This window comes from Clupea harengus, chromosome 1 (assembly GCF_900700415.2).
Source record: "Clupea harengus chromosome 1, Ch_v2.0.2, whole genome shotgun sequence".
NCBI classification, from domain to species: Eukaryota; Metazoa; Chordata; class Actinopteri; order Clupeiformes; family Clupeidae; genus Clupea; species Clupea harengus.
Genome location: NC_045152.1, coordinates 32,873,430 through 32,893,599, shown reverse-complemented (window position 1 = coordinate 32,893,599; position 20,170 = coordinate 32,873,430). Strand labels below are relative to the sequence as shown.

At 43.9% G+C, this 20,170-nt stretch overlaps 1 protein-coding gene across 2 annotated transcripts in view; it reads left to right on the top strand.

Annotated features, from left to right (window-relative positions):
• xpnpep3 (X-prolyl aminopeptidase 3, mitochondrial) overlaps nucleotides 1-20,170 on the top strand; it is a 41,263-nt gene that overhangs the window by 14,959 nt on the left and 6,134 nt on the right. For both annotated transcript variants that reach the window (XM_031576870.2, XM_042708865.1), the window contains exons 5-8: nucleotides 8,145-8,207; nucleotides 9,258-9,371; nucleotides 10,210-10,295; nucleotides 12,882-13,065. In XM_031576870.2, coding sequence (XP_031432730.1) covers nucleotides 8,145-8,207; nucleotides 9,258-9,371; nucleotides 10,210-10,295; nucleotides 12,882-13,065 — 447 coding nt within the window. The remainder of the gene's footprint in view (nucleotides 1-8,144; nucleotides 8,208-9,257; nucleotides 9,372-10,209; nucleotides 10,296-12,881; nucleotides 13,066-20,170) is intronic.

The following is a 20,170-nucleotide window of genomic DNA, read 5'->3' as shown; positions in this document are numbered from 1 at the left end:
GCACTCTTCATTCAAAAGAATCTCAGAGTGCCAACATATTAAAAACTAACTATAATAATACAATAGTCCAGTCTTGAGGAAATAAAGGCGTGGACAAGTTTCTCTGCATCTGATAGGGTTAAAGTGGGGCGGAGTTTGGAGATGTTTCTTAGATGATAAAAGGAGGTTTTGCACAGGTGTTTTGTATGGTCATTAAAGGTCAGGTGAGGGTCAAACCTAACTCCGAGATTAGTGACTGTGGAGGAGAGGGGGATGACCTGGCTGTCGAAGGTGAGATGAGTTAAGGAGGATGACTGAACCTGGTGTGGAGTGCCAACAAGAAGGGCTTCGGTTTTGCTACTGTTTAGCCTTTATACTGATGGTGGTTCCTTCTGTTGTAGAAAAATCGGTGAAGAGCTTTTGGAGGTGGTAAGATTCCATGTTGAGAGACCAAGGACAGGTTGCAGAGCTTTGAGGATATATGGTCAAGGCTATCAATACCATTGATAAGACCTTCTTGCCTGGTTCATTTATATTGTGGTGGCTTGCAGTTTGGGCTTTTTCCACAAATGAGGTGGCCTTTTTGAATGTGTATAAAGTTGCTGTTTCAGAGGTGGAGAAATTTCAGACAATCACGAATAAGGCATTTCGGAAATGGCTTGGGGTGCCAAGTTGTCTAAGGTATTGTAGCATTGTATGGAAAGGGTATTTTCGACTCACCAATTTCGAGCTGGGTGGAGGAGTTCAAATGTGCTGAGACAAGCCTGGATATGACTGTCACAGTCCAGAAGGGGTGTAACCTGCACAAGGCGCATTAAAGCATAGACATATCATTGGGCAGGTACAGAGTAGAAGAGCAGGGTTTGGGTTAGGTGATAGTTGGAAAGCATGGGGTAAGGCTACATTGCTGGAGAGGTGGCAGATAGTAACCAGAAAGAAGTGGAAACTCGACCAGCAGCAGTGGCTTCTCAAGCAAAGCAAGGGCAATGGATGATCTGGCATTTACATTTACATTTAGTCATTTAGCGACTTACAAGGATGTATACACATTTTACATTTACACTGATGGCACACTGCACATCAGGAGCAATTAGGGGTTCAGTGTCTTGCTCAAGGACGCTTCGACAGGGAATCGAACTAGCAACCTTCTGATTACTAAACGACTTCTCTACCCCCTGTACCACTGTCGCCCCATAATGTTGAGAAGATGAAGGTCAGCTGGAGGGGATTGTGAGCTATGGATGCTGACCGCATTAAACTCGTAGTTAGAGCCAGTTGCCACGACGATGTCCTCCTCACTCTACAGAACCCTCAGCAGGCGGGTGAAGACAGATGCTGCAAGGTGTGTGTACAGATGCTGCAAGGTGTGTGTACAGATGCTACAAGGTGTGTGTACAGATGCTACAAGGTGTGTGTACAGATGTGTGTGTGTACAGATGCTGCAAGGTGTGTGTACAGACGCTGCAAGGTGTGTGTACAGATGTGAATTTCTTTTCTTCAAGAGGGGCAGAAAAGACAAGAAGATGGTCTTTTTAAAGGAGCTTTAAAGGAATTGTCTGAGGCTGCTGAAACAAGCTGCTGTAGTCTCTCCACCCGGTCTACCCGTAGAAACCCTCGGCCAATTGCACCCACCGCCACCGCACTGCCGTACACTTACCCTACCTCATACCCTATGCTAGCATTTATATACAATATATATTATTGCCACCATTGACATGTTTCTCTGCTCCTACTCCCCTTACCCCTGTAACAGTAAACCTTTGAGCACAGTGTATACCCACTAAACTGGTCTTGTTTGTATCATGTATTTACCACTGGATGTCTGTATATATATTATGTACATCTACCAAATGCAGGCTATGTACAACACCTGTTGTTTCCCTTCCCCTTCTGCCACACAACCCTCCCCCTTCCCCCCCTTCCTATCTCCACCCGGCCGACCTCAAGCAGATGGGCCCCCCCTTATGTGCCGTGGTTCTGCTTAAGGTTCCTTCCTGACTAACAGGGAGTTTTTTCTTGCCCGTGTTGCCATTGTGCTTGCACTAAGGGGGTTTCAGGCTCTGGGCTCTGTAAAGCGCCTAGAGACAATTGTATTGTTATGGCGCTATATAAATAAAATTGAATTGAATTGAATTGAAAAAGCGAGCCAGTATTTATGGCTGAGGCGCTCATACAGACTACATGCTGACAGGTGCATTAACCTGCATTAAGTGAAGAAGCCTGTTGGCATTGGCAAGATATTCTGAAAGTTGGGGGGCACTGTGGCGCAAGCAGTAGCCCCGACCACATTCGGGCTTGACGCCCATGGAGGACACGGGTTCGAATCCGGCCCGATGTCATTTCTCCTGTCCACTCCCCAGCTCTCCCTCTAATTTCCTGTCCCACTCTTCACTGCACTATCGATTGAAGGCACAAAAGCCCAAAAATAAATCTTTAAAAAAAAAAGATATTCTGAAAGTTGGTATTTTGGCATACCTAGATTATGGCTGAAAATGGCATACTTACAGCCACCAATAAATGGGGGTAGGTATGGCTGAAGAACGTGGTTGGACTGGCGTTAGTTTGTGGTTGTTGGGGGTAACGGTGCAAAACCATGACAGCGACGCGATACGCTTTCATCGCTTTGAGTGGGCATGTTGTAGCGTGTGGAAATAGCATTTTCAAAACTGTCACGAGACGACACCAAACAATCTGATTGGCCGCTGCCGGGAAAAATCGCTCCTCATTTGCATAGGATTCAACCTTTTCCAACTTTTATCGGTCGCCTCGCCTAAAAACGGTGGTCTACGTCACAATGGAGTGGCTCCCGTTGAAATGCATGGATTTAGAATATCGCGTCGCTCGTAACGGTGTCATGGGTTTGCACTGTAAGTCTCTCAGTAGTGTTTGGGTGTGTGTGTGTGTCTGTTGTCGTCTCTGATAGTGGCGCGTGTCCTAAGTAACCCATCGTGAGTATGGAGGGGGGGTGGGTGGGTCTGGAACGCCATACACCACTGTTGAGCCTTATGGAGGTGTGGTAGGCAGAACTTAGGGGTTTAGATGGTTTGCAAATTCAACAAAACACTGACACAGGAAGGTGCACACATGATCAAGCCAGTGAAATACTCAAAAAAAGCATCCTCGGGGGGCACTGTGGCGCAAGCAGTAGCCCCGACCACATTTGGGCTTGACGCCCATGGAGGACACGGGTTCTAATCCGGCCCGATGTCATTTCTCCTGTCCACTCCCCAGCTCTTCTCCCTCTCATTTCCTGTCCCACTCTTTACTACACTATCGATTAAAGGCACAAAAGCCCAAAAATAAATCTTAAAAAAAAAAAAAAAAAAGCATCCTCGTTGTTGCTGTTGTTAAGTATTGGTCAGTGTCGGTATGATGGTTGTAGTGTACCCTGTTGTGTTGTAATACTTTAGGTTAGGTTGCTGGCTATGAGCACTTGCATGGGTTAGTCAAAGTCAAAGTGTTTATTATCGCATACACCAAATTTCTTCAGCGCAGCGAAATTCTTACGACTTGGCAGCCAACATCTACGCAGTAGACGGCATACAACAGGTAACAAAAATAACATATACCAAAATAACATATACCAGAAATAACATATAACATATAACAAGTAACAACAGTTTGAAATACAAGAAGGGCAGTTTCCAGGGTGGGGAATATTAAATTAAATAAGATAAAAAATATGTGCTTATATATATATATATATATGTAGCATGTGTATTTGTATGGGTGTGAAGTACAAGGTGATGGCGACTGTTCAGTGTTGCTGATTCAGCAGCCTAACTAGGTTAGTGAGAGGTTTTGCCACTGTTGGAAGTCCCCAACCAACAGCACAAGGAGTGTAACTCTATAAAACAAAGGATCCTGATATAAATCAGGATTATACTTGAAGATGGATGGCTTGATCACGTGTCTGTATCTGCGGATGATGATATGCCAGTCCCTCCAGGATTTCACAATTTTTTGGGGGGAATTGTTTTGCGATGAAAATAACGGATTTTGCGGTAGTGATTTCTAAAAATGTTTACTATTTATGTTTCTATTTATACCCCACTTAAACTCCACATATACTAGAAAACAAATGAATAAGAGATACAAATAAATCAGACATCAGACAGATGATCTATAGGAGTGTTTTTGTTTTTAAATATTTATTTGTAATAGTATTTTAAAATGTTAAGGTTTTTGTGTTCTCATGTCTTGTCATGTCTCTTAATGCAATGGAGACATGCGAACACTCATTTTAGATGTGTCATCTGATTTCACGTCTTTCTGAGAATTATCACAACCATACTTATATGGTCATTTCATCCATAGAATGTAATGTAATGAAATAAATTAAGTGAAATAAAATGTTATGCCTTGCTCTTGTTCAGGACAGTAATCATTAGTTATCCTGTACTATTGTTTAAAGAAAACTGAACAGAAAACTTCAAAATGTGTTGACCATTACTGGTGTTACTTTGCCAATATTCTACTCACTCAAATGACCCTTCAGTAGGCCTATGCATGTATTTAGAAACAGGCTTTTATTTTGAAATGCCGTCTCTGTGAAAGACGAACAGTTGAATAAACGGTTGGACGCAGCAATATGCCTTGAGTTTAATATCATGGTCAAACACTTTTATTTAAATCTTAGGCAGAATTGCAGAACCTGGGAGAGGCCACTGAGTACATGTCTTCTAGCTGTTATAATTGGTGTGGACATTTTCCTTTATTGTGCCCTCACAGTCATAAAGCACGGTCTCGAAAAATGTAATGCACGCACCACGGGAAGACTTAAAGTTAGCTCACAGAGAAGTCAAAATGAAGTCAATAACATCCCCTAAAATTATGATCTTGTAGTGTGTGTGTGATGTGTGTGTGTGTGTGTTGAGTGTGTGTGTGTGTGTGTGTGATGTGTGTGTGTGTGTGTGTGTGTGTGTGATGTGTAATGCTGTTTACTGGCCACATCGACCCACTAGTGATGAACTGAGAGTGTTGCAAGCTGCACGTACACCTGTGGTTTATTGAAAGCGGCTACATGTTTCATTTCTGGTGGGGTGCGAAGGACGGGATAAAAAGGGGCAGAGATTGGGGAATGAACGAGGACTTTGGAACTGTGGATTAGTTGCTGTCAGATTCTGTTTATGTGGAAAATGGAGAGATGCTGACGGACTGAACCAGTCCCCTTTTCGAGGCCGTGTGTAAGAGTGTTTTAAACCACTTTGGCTTGGACATTTAAAGGACCAGCCACACTAAGTACAGTACCAGTCAAAAGTTTGGACACACCTTTAATTTTTTTGAGAATTGTTTTCTTTACTTTTATTACTTTCTACATTGTAGATTTATACTGAAGACTACTATTTAAACTACGAAAGAACACATAAGGAATGATGTACTAAACAAAAAAAGTGTTATCTACCATGTAGAAAATAATAAAATCAAAGAAAAATCTTCTCAAAAAATGAGAAGGTGTGTCCAAACTTTTGACTGGTACTGTATGTCATTTTGGCTGAACATTTAAAGGATTAGCCACACTAAGTATGTCATTTTGGCTGAACATTTAAAGGATTAGCCACACTTGGGTAGACTATGTTGAGTTAACCCCTGGCTGGGGTTAGTCACCTACCTTAGAATAAAACAGCCACAGAGAGGAATAGATTAGGCCGGTTTAGCGTGGTGGGTATGGGCATTCTGCATGTGAGTTGTTGGTAGTGTAGGTTATGAGGTTCGTGCTGAACCTGTATTCATTTTTAGGTTTTGTGAATGAACTTGTGTTAATCTTGTGCGTGCGCGTGCGTGTTAACGCTCCTTTGATAAATAAGTCATACAGTTTTCACGACAGCGAAGACCGTTTGTCCTCAACATTCTTCTCAAAGTTCTTAAACTCGTAACAATACCATGAGTAGCTAGAGATGCCGATGTTTGGCTGTAGGTCATCCCCAAGGTCACCCCCAAACCGTAGCACATTCTAATCAGATCCATGTTTGGTTGCTGATAAGAAAAGGGAAGCGGAATGAATGAATAGATAGATCAATAACGAATACATTATTCATAAATAAATAATAAATAAATAATCATACAAAAATTACAGACAATTTTTATGAAAAAAAACATAAAAACTCTGACACCCTACATGAGACGATAATCTACATTAGAGATTTGGCTGTTAATCTTAATACTTCTAGGGTCAAGACAGATCTATATTGTGTGCACGTCGTAGGCTACTAAAAGAACTGTGCTACCTTGCTCCATGGTTAACTAATATTAAAACAATATTGTGCACACGATTTAAGATATTCAATAAATTGTGGGCATGTTGATGAAGATGGAGCTCACAATGTACCATAATGTGCTCGCAATTTACTTGAACATGCTTATGAAGAAAAAGAAAAAAACATAATTTGCCCCCTCTTGGGCTCCATACAGAATAATATAATAATAATATAATTCATTTAACTTTTAATGAGTTATAGATCCAGCTATGTCGCAAATGTCTAATGCCAAGCTTCATAGTGGTCGCCGAATACACATACCTGACACCAAACGAGTGGGACATTGAGCAGTAGCAGTGGTTTTGACAGACTATGCATAACCTTATACCACCACCAGGACGCCAGAGGGAGGGCAAAGAAGTTGCAGTTTAATATTAAAGCTTATTTTCTACAATTTTCGGGGCGCAATTTACGCAGTAAATAAAATATGCAGTATTGTGAAAAAATGCAGTGAATTGCTGGCTTTTGCATTGAATTACCAAATCGCATGAAAGTCACGAAAAACTGGAGGGACTAATTAATATGCTCATTTTTATAAAAATGTAAATAAATGTATTGTTAGTTTGTTGTTATCTTTTATTATTTCATGTTTCTTTACATTCTGAAATAATAGTAATAATTTAATATAGCAGATAATAGCTCTGCACAACATTATGAGAAAACAGCATGCCATGCAGCTCCCAGCAATGCAACGTCAATAATATAGTGATTTTTCAGGTATGGAAAATAGCTTCATTTTTCATGTTTTCTCAGTTCTTGTGTTGTTTCATAAAAACTGATAAGAGGCTGACAGCCTTGTCTACATTTACATTTAGTCATTTAGCAGACGCTTTTATCCAAAGCGACTTACAATGTATACACATTTTACATTTTTTTTTACACTGATGGCACACTGCACATCAGGTGTATGGTGAGCAATTAGGGGTTCAGTGTCTTGCTCAAGGACGCTTCGACAGGGAATCGAACTAGCAACCTTCTGCTTACTAAACGACTTCTTTACCTCTTGTACCAATGTCTAGTCTAGCATATCTGTACAGCAGTGGTAACTGAATAAGAAAAGTTCAACAAACCCCATCAGAACGATCATTTTAGGGGTTCCCTTCCCACAGGCAAGACCTCCATCCCCCACACCCCACACCCCACTTCCACCACATTTGGAAATTACATTTCGGTACTTTCTCTCGAGTATCAACTGTGAATTAAGACCCCAAATCACCCTTGATTGGTCTGGTTAATTTACTAATTCTTGGTAAACGACACAATATCAGTTATTTCAAATATGCCTGCCTATGCAGTGAAGTAAATCATTCGATTTCTAAAAGGATTTTAACCCAGCCTAATTGGTATAAAGGTACAGAATGTACATATGTTCACTCAGAGGTTTGGATAGGTGTGTGTGTGTGTGTGTGTGTGTGTGTGTGCGTGTGTTGTGTGTGTTGAGTGTGTGTGATGTGTGTTTGGATGGGTGTGACAGTTGCCTTTTCAGGTCTGAGACATCCAATGGGATTTTGTCTGGATTCCAGTTACTTCTGCATTAATGGCCAAAACAATATATCAGTTCTTTAAGAGAGACGGAGTCAAATGAACGTAGGGCCCACATACTCTTAACAAATGCGCCACGCTTATGGAACAGCCTCCCTGACCACCTAAGGGCAACGCAGACACTGGACTCCTTTAAAGCTGGACTAAAAACATTTTTATTCAGGAAGGCATTTCTGGCCTTGTGTTGAATCGTATGTTAAAAAGTTTTCTATTATGCTTATGTTAATTCATTTTTATTTTATTGTATTATTATAGTTAGTTTTTAATATGTTGGCACTCTGAGATTCTTTTGAATGAAGAGTGCATTACAAATCAAATAAATTATTATTATTATTAAATGTGCTCACTGACTCACTCTCCTTCCAGGCGTTCAGGAAAACAATGGCCATGTCTTCAGGCGACATCGATGAAGCGCTGCTGTACGCCAAGGTGAGCTCGCTCCTGTGTGTGTGTGTGTGTGTGTGTTGAGTGTGTGTGATGTGTGTGTTGAGTGTGTGTGATGTGTGTGTTGAGTGTGTGTGTGTGTGTGTGTGTGTGATGTGTGTGTGTTGAGTGTGTGTGTGTGTGATGTGTGTGTGTGTGTTGAGTGTGTGTGATGTGTGTTGAGTGTGTGTGTGTGTGTTGAGTGTGTGTTGAGTGTGTGTTGTGTGTGTGTGTGTGTGTGTTGAGTGTGTGTGTTGTGTGTTGAGTGTGTGTTGTGTGTGTGTGTGTGTGATGTGTGTGTGTGTGTTAAGTGTGTGTGATGTGTGTTGAGTGTGTGTGTGTGTGTGATGTGTGTTGCGTGTGTGTGTTGAGTGTGTGATGTGTGTGTTGAGTGTGTGTGATGTGTGTTGAGTGTGTGTGTTGAGTGTGTGTGTGTGATGTGTGTGTTGAGTGTGTGTGTGTTGAGTGTGTGTGATGTGTGTGTGTGTGTGATGTGTGTTGAGTGTGTGTGATGTGTGTTGAGTGTGTGTGTGTGTGTGTGTTGAGTGTGTGTGTGTGTGATGCATAGATGAAGCGCTGCTGTACGCCAAGGTGAGCTCGCTCCTGTGAAATGGCCAGTGGCTTCTGTCTGCCTCCTTGCCTGGTGACGGATGCTCTCTCTCCCCTGCTATCGCCATGGAGGGTGCGGCGTAACGCGCAAGTGGTAACCCAGAGAGATTGCAGAGTGGTTGCCTCGGCAACAACACGGAATCCGGCTCACAAGTGTGTCCAACCCTGGCAGATCTGGAGGGCCTGTTATTTCTCCCCGCTCTCTCTCCCTCTATTTTTCATTCCTGTGGTTAAATGTGCGTCTTGCTCGAGCGCTTGATGCCTGGTTATTACTACAATAAATACCCTAATATGAAAATGAATGTAGCATTTGTAAACCATTTTCATTTCACCCCACGGGAGAAGGGATGTGTGAAAATCCAAACTGTAATTACTTGCACTTTGTCTCTAAAAAAAACATCCTTTCATTGTTTTTCTGTATTCTTTTTCCCTTTGTGTATATCTCAGTTTGATTTTGAATGCCGGGCGCACGGTGCTAACTTCCTGGCGTACCCCCCGGTGGTCGCAGGTGGCAACCGGTCCAACACTCTGCACTACATTAACAACAACCAGATTGTTAAGGTGAGTTAAGGTGGCGGCAGTGGTACAGGAGGTAAAGAAGTAATTTAGTAATCAGAAGGTTGCTAGTTCGATTCCCTGTCGAAGCATCCTTGAGCAAGACACTGAACCCCTAATTGCTCCTGATGTGCAGTGTGCCATCAGTGTAAATGTAAAAATGTGTATACATCCTTGTAAGTCACTTTGGATAAAAGCGTCTGCTAAATGACTAAATGTAAATGTAAATGAGTTAGGGAAGAAGCGGAAAGCTCCATCAACTGGCTGTGTACCGCATCAGTCCTCCTCCTCCTCCTCTTTCTCTTGTCCTCCATTTTGATATTGTTAATGGTTTCATAGTGTCTTTCTGTTTCAACGATTGACTTGACTTGTAAATGATGTACCTTTTTTCTACCTTACATTCATCTCAAAATGATGTTTTCTTTTCAGCATCATAAAGGCCCGAGCACAGTTGTAATGAAAGGAAATGATCAGTATGAAGGGCTGCGTAGTAAAATAACGTGTGATTCATTCATTCACTCACTCTGCTCTTCAGGATGGGGAGATGGTAAAATAACGTGTGATTCATTCACTCACTCTGCTCTTCAGGATGGGGAGATGGTGCTACATTAGTAAAATAACGTGTGATTCATTCACTCACTCTGCTCTTCAGGATGGGGAGATGGTGCTACATTAGTAAAATAACGTGTGATTCATTCATTCACTCTGCTCTTCAGGAGGGCTACATAGTAAAATAACGTGTGATTCATTCATTCACTCTGCTCTTCAGAGTGTGTGTTGAGTGTGTGTGATGTGTGTGTGTGTGTGTTGTGTGTGTGATTCATTCATTCACTCTGCTCTTCAGGATGGGGAGATGGTGCTGCTGGATGGGGGATGTGAATATTTCGGCTATGTCAGTGACATCACACGCACCTGGCCGGTAAATGGAAGGTATTGGGACGATGTGGGTGTGTGTGATGTGTGTTGAGTGTGTGTGTGTTGAGTGTGTGATGTGTGTGATGTGAGTGTGTGTTGAGTGTGTGTGATGTGTGTGTTGAGTGTGTGTGATGTGTGTTGAGTGATGTGTGTGTGTGTGTGTTGAGTGTGTGTGATTTGGGTTGAGTGTGTGTTGAGTGTGTGTGTGTTGAGTGTTGAGTGTGTGTGTGATGTGTGTTGAGTGTGTTGAGTGTGTGTGTGTGTGTGTGTTGAGTGTGTGTGATGTGTGTTGAGTGTGTGATGTGTGTGTGTTGAGTGTGTGTGATGTGTGTTGAGTGTGTGTGTTGAGTGTTGAGTGTGTGTGATGTGTGTGTGTGTTGAGTGTGTGTGATGTGTGTTGAGTGTGTGTGATGTGTGTGTGTGTGTGTGTGTGTGTGTGTGTGTTGAGTGTGTGTGATGTGTGTGTGTTAAGTGTGTTGAGTGTGTGTGTTGTGTGTGTTGTGTGTGTTGAGTGTGTTGAGTGTGTGTGATGTGTGTGTGTGTGTGATGTGTGTGTGTGATGTGTGTTGAGTGTGTGTTGAGTGTGTGTTGTGTGATGTGTGATGTGTGTGTGTGTGTGTGTTGAGTGTGTGTGATGTGTGTGTTGTGTGTGTTGAGTGTGTTGAGTGTGTGTGTGTGTGATGTGTGTGTGTGATGTGTGTTGAGTGTGTGTTGAGTGTGTGTGTGTGTGTTGAGTGTGTTGTGTGTGTTGTGTGTGTGTTGAGTGTGTGTGTGTGTTGTGTGTGTGATGTGTGTTGAGTGTGTGTTGAGTGTGTGTTGAGTGTGTGTGTTGAGTGTGTGATGTGTGTGTGTTGAGTGTGTGTGATGTGTGTGTGATGGGTGTTGAGTGTGTGTTGTGTGGGTGTTGAGTGTGTGTTGAGTGTGTGTTGTGTGTGTGTTGAGTGTGTGTGATGTGTGTGTGTGTGTGTTGTGTGTGTGTTGAGTGTGTGTGTTGTGTGTTGAGTGTGTGTTGAGTGTGTGTGTGTATGTGATGTGTGTGTGTGATGTGTGTGATGTGTGTTTAGTGTGTGTGTGTGTGTGTGATGTGTGTTGAGTACGTGTTGTGTTGAGTGTGTGTTGAAAAAAAAAAAAAAAATTAATTAAAACATTTTTTTTTTTTTTTTTATTAAAAAATCGATTATGAACTTTTCTGAATCGAGACAGAATCGTTCTAGAGAGAATCGAGAGAAATCGAAAAAAAATGTTCCCCACCCCTAGTGTTGAGTGTGTGTGTTGAGTGTGTGTGATGTGTGTTGTGTGTGTGTTGAGTGTGTGTGTGATGTGTGTTGAGTGTGTGTGTGTGTGTGTGTGATGTGTGATGTGTGTTGAGTGTGTGTGTGTGTTGAGTGTGTGTGTTGAGTGTATGTTGTGTGTATGTGATGTGTGTTGTGATGTGTGTATGTGATGTGTGTTGAGTGTGTGTGATGTGTGTTGAGTGTGTGTTGTGTGTGTTGAGTGTGTTGTGTGTGTTGAGTGTGTGTGATGTGTGTTGAGTGTGTGATGTGTGTGTTTTGAGTGTGTGTGTGTGTGTTGAGTGTGTTGTGTTGAGTGTGTGTGTTGAGTGTGTGTGATGCATAGATGAAGCTCTGTTGTACACCAAGGTGAGCTCCTGTGTGTGTGTGTGTGTGTGTGTGATGTGTGTTGAGTGTGTGTGTGTTGAGTGTGTGATGTGTGTGTGTTGAGTGTGTGTGATGTGTGTTGTGTTGAGTGTGTGTGATGTGTTGAGTGTGTGTGATGTGTGTTGAGTGTGTGTGTGATGTGTGTGTGTGTTGTGTGTGTGTGATGTGTGTTGAGTGTGTGTGTGTGTGTGTGTGATGTGTGTGTGTGTGTGTGATGTGTGATGTGTGTTGAGTGTGTGTGTGTGTTGAGTGTGTGTGTTGAGTGTATGTTGTGTGTATGTGATGTGTGTTGTGTGTGTGTGTGTGATGTGTGTATGTGATGTGTGTTGAGTGTGTGTGATGTGTGTTGAGTGTGTGTTGTGTGTGTTGAGTGTGTGTTGTGTGTGTGTTGAGTGTGTGTGTTGAGTGCGTGTTGTGTGTGTGTTGAGTGTGTGTGTTGAGTGTATGTTGTGTGTATGTGATGTGTGTTGTGTGTGTGTGTGTGTGATGTGTGTGTTGAGTGTGTGTGTGTGTGTTGAGTGTGTGATGTGTGTGTGATGTGTGTTGAGTGTGTGATGTGTGTGATGTGTGTGTGATGTGTGTTGTGTGTGTGTGATGTGTGTTGTGTTGTGTGTTGAGTGTGTGTGATGTGTGTTGTGTTGTGTGTCCCAACCATAACCAATGAGAGCTTTGAGCACCCATACAGTGTCTATCCCCCAATTTGATTTGCGGAGACACACACACACACACACACACACACACACACACAACATTCATGTAGAGAATTCGCTCAACACTGATTGGTCCACCTCATAGAATCATGACTGAAAGTGAAGTTAAATTTAGATTGTGCCGTTACAGAGCATTAAACATTACTTTCCCTTCGCCCTACGAACCGTTTGCATGCCACTATTTGCCTTCACGTTATGATTCGATCCTCTGTGCTCCCCTCCCCTCTCTGCAGGTTCAGTCCAGCCCAGGCCGAGCTGTACGAGGCGGTGCTGGAGGTCCAGATGGCCTGTCTGTCACTCTGCACGCCGGGGGTCAGCCTGGACCACATCTACAGCTCCATGCTGGCCCTACTGGGGCACCAGCTCAAAAGGCTAGCCATCGTCAGCGGTGACGCCAGCGAGGTGGACACACTCAAGGTATTCTGTCCTAGAGGGGGTGTTTCACAACATCTGCGTGACGTCAGTGTGACCCGACCTTATTCCATTATTAAAACAAGGTGTTGACAACACCAAAGTCAGTGGTTTGATGATGCCCCAGGGAGCACACACACATTACTCCAATGAAGAAAGCACATCTACACTGTGCTGCACAACACAACACATGCAAATATATACAAGAGCTAAGCATTGTTGAGTGTCTTAAAATTACCCAAGTCATAATATATATTCTAAATGAACATGGGCCTCAAGTGTATTCATTTCATTTCAACCTGTTGGTCAGCTGTTAGTACCATTATACTTTCAAATCTTATAATGGTGGGTTAGGGTTATGACCAATATATTAAGTGGTGTATCCACAATTCACATTATAACAATAACTGGTTAATGTGAAGAGTTTTTCCCTCTGCCATGTCAAGCGACAGTTTTGGATTGTAACTCCAGTGCCACCCAACTCTCGGCGTCTTATCTGTGTGTTGCCCGCTCATTCACTCCCAATAGGTGCACCCTAAAACATTGCATTGCATGACAAAATTGCAAGCATGTGATGGCAAAGGAGAGGTGTTTGCATGGAAAGAAGAAGACTGATAAAACACCGTTGGGCCAGTTGACATGTTTATCAGCACTGCTGCTTGGATGAATATATACGTCATATATACATTCTCATTTCATTATGGTTTTTTTCGAGCCTTGGCTTATTGCTTAAAGATTGCAATTACTTGTGTAGTGTAGCGAAGAGACGCAAGAGTCAGGCTTTTCTTTGGGGCTCTGTGCCGTTTGTTGACGCACAGGAACACAAGCTTCAGACTGATACAGAACATATGGGGAAAGGCGCAGGGGTCTTTTAGGCAGACACGGGTTACAAAGCAAGGGTGACACAGACGCTTACACACAAGGAAACTACAGCAGGGCATTGCACATAACACACTGACTCCAAATCACAAAACATAAACACACATACAGAACTCTGGGAGAGTACAACCCTACGCTACATACATGCTACATACACGCTACCTAGCCCCCACCAACGGTCCCCAGTGACCCAGGCATTCAACTCAAAGTCTTTTAAGTGCTGGGGAAGTTGTCCCTGACGCTGGGAGCGCCCCTGGTTCTCGGGCACTCCGAAACTGCAGAACCGCTCACTGACCAGGAGCACAGCAGTGGTGGGAACACTATGATTGGGCACCATATACGCCTCTGGCCATGTGAAAGACCGCTCGCGCCGGCCATCTCACCATGTGGGATGTAGCCTGGTAGAATGGGGTTGCAGGCAGGAACACACGACGCAGGAGACAGTGGCTTCCATAAAAATAGCTATATTTATTTACAACGGGGTTTTTGTAAAACCCCAAAACATACCAACACAAACTGAACACACTAAAGCCTATACTAGACAAGGTACACCTCTGAGCATTCAGGTTTTGTCTAGTACCTGGTCCAAGCTCCATCCAGCATGTTCAGTCTGTCCTTCCTCTTCCATGAAACAATGAGGTGCACCTTAAGTAAGGCCACCTGGGTCCAATTAAAAGGTAATTGGACCCCTCCACAGGGGTGGGGGGAATCCGGACCCAACCATTTAGGTAGGGGAGTCCAGTCCTTCTTCCCTCATGGACCACAGTGAGAAGGGGGAGGGACTTCACCTTTTCACAATGCCCATCCCTAACACACACACACACACACACACACACACACACACACACACTTCATTAAATAATCCATGATCATGAGGACATAGCGGTTGGTCAGTGGTTGAGGAAAAGGGCTCAGGATGTCCACAGCCACACACTCTATAGGTGCCCCCCACCTGGTACAGCTGCAGTGGAGGCATGGGAGCACGGAGTCGGCCCCTTCTTCTTAGCAGGAGTCACACCGGTGGACGTGTATATAACTCCACATTCTGATGGCAGCTGGACCAATGGAAGCAGGACCGGAAGGAAGCATCTGGTAATCGATTAAGCATCTTGGTGATAATAATAATAAATAATAATTTATTTTATTTGTAATGCACTCTTCATTCAAAAGAATCTCAGAGTGCCAAAGTGACGCAAAGTGTCCCCGCCCCCACTGATCCATGGACCCAACTGGAGGAGGACTTAGGCACACACACACACACACACACAGACAGACAGACAGACAGACAGACACACACACACACACACACACACACACACACACACACACTGGTTCTGTGGTTCTGCTCTCTCTGCAGCCGCAGCAGCTGGGGATCTTTATTATCTCCCGTCCGCTGTCACCGTCGGTCTGAGGATTGCTGCTCGCTGCTGCTGCTGGGGATCTCTATTATCTCCCGTCCGCTGTCACCGTCGGTCTGGGGATTGCTGCTCGCTGCTGCTGCTGGGGATCTCTTATCTCCCGTCCGCTGTCACCGTCGGTCTGGGGATTGCTGCTCGCTGCTGCTGCTGGGCCACTGCATCAAGATCAAGAGAGCTGAAACAACTGGGCCCAGCGATATACAGTGAAAGGCCCTCTTTCTTTCTTCTTAAACAGGACAACGGGTGCGGCCCCTGGGCTGCTGCTGCTGGGAATGATGACACCTCATCGTCTCCACGATCTCTTGAATCTTGAACCGTTCGGCTCCACGATCTCTTGAATCTCCCGTTCGGCTCCTGCCCGCTAAACTAAGGGCAGCCGCTGGGAATGATGACACCTGTCTCCATGATCTCTTGAATCTCCCGTTCGGCTCCTGCTCGCTTAACTATGGGCAGCCGCTGGGGGGCTAAGGCGGATTGATGTGTCGATGTTGTGCTGGACCAAGCCGGTGCACGTGCAGTCTTCGTCTCTGGCTGCAAAGATGTTGGAGAACTTTCTCCAGGAGCTCTCATAGCTGGCTTCTCTGCTTTGCTTCCAGCCCCTCTCGGTTCCCCTGGCACCGGGTCGCTGACAGCCTGTCTGGTCTCTGCCGTCAGCATGGGCTTCAGTGTGCTAGGGACTTTGGTGACGTGGCAGACACATCTCTCGGCCTGTGCCAACCTGGGTGAAGACTTCGGCAGCAGGAAGACGTCTCTGATGTGTGTGTGTGTGATGTGTCCTCTGGACTGATGTGTGTGTGTGTGATGGTCCTCTGGACTGATGTGTGTGTGTGATGGTCCTCTGATGTGTGTGTGTGTGATGTGTCCTCTGGACTGATGTGTTGGATGTCTCGGTCCCTCTGGTCAATGGATTATCTTAACCAGCAGCGTGAAGAGCAACGGCTTCAGTGCCCCAGAAGTACCTGGGCTCTGGACACATCCACACCGTAGCTCCCCACTTAGCCAGCAGTTCCAGGCCCATGATACACAGATGATCATTGCCAGAAAATATGCTGGACTGCTTGACCGCAGGCAACCATCACCTGCACTTTTTCTGTGCCCTCTTCTTCCCAGCAACAGTGCTGATGTGGGGCTAGGTAGCTCTTTGCCTCTTCAGTTCCTGGCTGCATTCCAGGGTGAAGTAGGGGAATGGTGGACCCAGTGTACCACAAAGGCTTGGCAGGGGCCGCCTTCCCCGTTGCAATCAACATATAGTCCATGAGCTTGGCCCAACTGACAGAGCTGCAGCTGTTCGGACAGGGGGGAGGAGACGATGTTCAGTCCTCCTGCTGTGTCGCGCCCCCGCTTCAGTTTGATGCTGGCCGAGGGTCTGAGCTGTGAACCCTGGACAGTGGCGGTATCAGTAACACCCCTTTTTAGCAGCTTGGGGACTTTGTCTCTGACGCCAGGGGGCTGCCCGGTCAGTGGCCTTCTCCACCTTTTTGCTTTCCTCAAATCCAGTCTGTTAGACGCGATGCTTCGTGCTGGTGGACTGCAGGCCTCGGGCTTCACCCCAGTCCAGGTCTGCTACCAGTCCCCTGGTATCCACCAAGTGGATATGAAGCGGATATGCTCCGCTCAGCCGCTCTGGCTGCTAGCCCCAGACATATGACTAGCCCCTAGACTTATTTTCTGCATCAAATGCAAATTAAGTCATAAATGTTATAAAATGCAGTTTTCTGGATTTTTTTGTTGATATTCTGTTTCTCACTGTTAAAATACACCTACTATTACAATTATAGATCACACATTTCTTTGCAAGTGGCCAAACTGGTTCAAATACTTATTTTCCCCACTGTATGCTTGGAGCGCCAGCTCTTCCTGTTGACTGTCATTGTCAAGTCAGGGTAGCCCTGGCAACAAGCATAAAGATGAAGGTTGGCAGCATACGCTCTCCCAGGCCTTCCTTCGTCAGGAGGGCTAGCTTGTCCCAGGCATCATCATCTTGCCTGCTTGGCTGGTTGCAGGTCGACCTGCACCCCTGTCTGTTCTGCTGACAAGCCATTGAGGTTCGCTGCTAGCTGTACTTAATATATTACATTACATTTAGTCATTTAGCAGACGCTTTTATCCAAAGCGACTTACATATGTGCGACTTACAATGTATACACATTTTACATTTACACTGATGGCACACTGCACATCAGGAGCAATTAGGGGTTCAGTGCCTTGCTCAAAGACACTTCGTCAGTGAATCGAACTAGCAACCTTCTGATTACTAAACGACTTCTTTACCTCCTGTACCACTGCCGCTCCCAGTTGGTCCCCTCCATCCGCCGCAGACTTGTTGGCATGCCCGGTCCCTGACGAGGTGCTGGGGTGGGCGGCTCTTGTGGCCGGTTCGAACCTGGCTGCTGGAATATGGCGTTTTGGCCCTGCTCCACTCTGGTGCAGTTCATTGATGAGATCTTCAATCGCCGGCGTCTCTCTTCCTCTAGGTGGCGCTCTATCCCACTTCTGCCACCAATGTAGTGAAGACACAAGAATACGGCTTTTCTTTGGCTTTTACAGATGTGTATACAGTGCTAGCATCACGTGAATGGAGAAAAAAAAAACGTCCAGAACAGACGATAAATTTGAGATTTCTTCTGCTTCGTTCTACAATCCTGTGTGTGTGTGTGTGTGTGTGTGTGTGTGTGTGTGTGTGTGTGTGTGTGTATATCTGTGTGGTGCCCTCTCATTCACTCCCAATAGGTGCACCCTAAAACATTGCATGTGTAGGCTGTAGATAAGTTGTAGTCATCTCAGACAAAATTGCAAACATATGATGGCAAATGAGAGGTGTTACAATACAGTGCTGGTTAGATTAGTGTACAAGATACACTGGTTTCTGACCTGGTCTCCATGAAATGCATGTCCTTTCGTAAAAAAAAAAAAACTGTGAATATTGTATCCCTACTGACCTAGATCAGTCGTTCTCAAAGTGTCTGTGACGGCCAAAAGTAAATTATTGCGACATTTCTAACATACAACTCGGAACGAAGAGAACACAGTCAGTAGTAGCCTAATCTATTAACAAGGTCATGGATTGGTGGCTTAAGACAGGGACAATGAAAATAAAATTAAATTAAAATTATGAAAAGTTGACTACTAGGATGGCTATATTAATGCCAGTCGGCTAGCCTACTGTTGGTAGTGAATTACTGCGGTCGTGTGGTCGGTATGCGCATCGTTGTGTTTATTGGTTGTGTTGTGTGATACATTGCCGTGTGTGATGGGAGTATGAGGCTATGAGTGAACTATAGTTCGTAACATAACCAAGTCACGCATGGAGCAGGGTTCCAGATGCTTTGCCTAGCGCATTGTCATGTCTATAACTAGCCTACCGGTACGTAAAAAAGGAGAGCCCACCCACAAAAAACATGTGCCGCTAACAATTCTCTGGCGCCAGGTCTGGGTAGGAGGCCTGTTGTTCCGGGGATATACTATTTAGTTAGATGGTCCGCAAGTTCTTTTTTTATTGGCTATGTGGTCCTTGGTCTGAAAAAGTTTGAGAAACACTGACCTAGATGAAATACAACTATGACAATATGGCTGATGTTTCGGAGATCAGATAGGATGGCACATTTTGATTAGATTAATCCGATAGGGCTCTAGTAAAACCGTTAGTATTCTATAACTTTGTAGGTTAAAAATAGATCTCATGAGAGGCAGTGGTGGTATCATCGGGCATACATTACTAACATGACCTAAACTTCCCTCGGAATTAATAAAGTATCCATCTATCTATCTATCTATCTATCTATCTATCTAACAAACTGGATCTCATGAGGGGCAGTGATGGTATCATCGGGCATACTTTACTAACAAACTGGAGCTGGAAGGCTTCACACCACTGTTTATGTTTACATTTAGTCAAAAAGACAAAACATTGGAAGCAAAATGCCATGAACTACAGTACCAGTCAAAAGTTTGGACACACCTTCTCATTTTTTGAGAAGTGTTTTCTTTACTTTTATTATTTTCTACATGCTAGATAACACTTTTTTTGTTTAGTACATAAAATGTCTTTAGTATTAATCTACAATGTAGAAAATAATAAAAGTAAAGAAAACACTTTTCAAAAAAATTAAAGGTGTGTCCAAACTTTTGACTGGTACTGTATATGTTTTGTTTTATAGGTCATGAGTGCCTTATAGGGAGCAAAGTTCAAGTTCACAAGAAGTTGTCTTCAGCTGCTTTTTGAATGATGGAAATGATGCCTCAAGAGAGTGTGGGCAACTCTTTCCACCACCAGGGCAGGGCAAAAGGCAAAGTGCTTTGCTTGGGACTTGTAGCCACATGGTGAAAGGGCCACCAGACCCTGCTTGTTGGCAGAGCGCAGTAATAATAATAATAATAATACAACTTTATTTATATAGCACCTTTCATGCAAAAGAATGCAGCTCAAAGTGCTTTACAGCAAATACATAATATGCACAAAGAAATGACATGCACATAAAAATAGACATCAAAGAAACATAACTCAGATATAGTGCAAAACAAATTAAATTGTAATTATAATTATAGAGATATATTTAATCCAACCCCTTAATATCACCAGTAGAGATTTAAATTAAATGAAATTAAATGAAATTAAATTAAATTAAAAGTATTTATATATATACAGTATATAGTGCGAAGTGGTAGCTAGTTAAAGGCTAATGTGAAGAGGTACGTTTTTAGTTTTCTTTTAAAGATGTTAAGCGAGCTGGCCTCCCTGATGTCTATAGGCAGTATGTTCCTATAGCTAGCAGTAGGCGAAATGGACCATGGTGTTTAGGTAGGAGGGGGCTGTT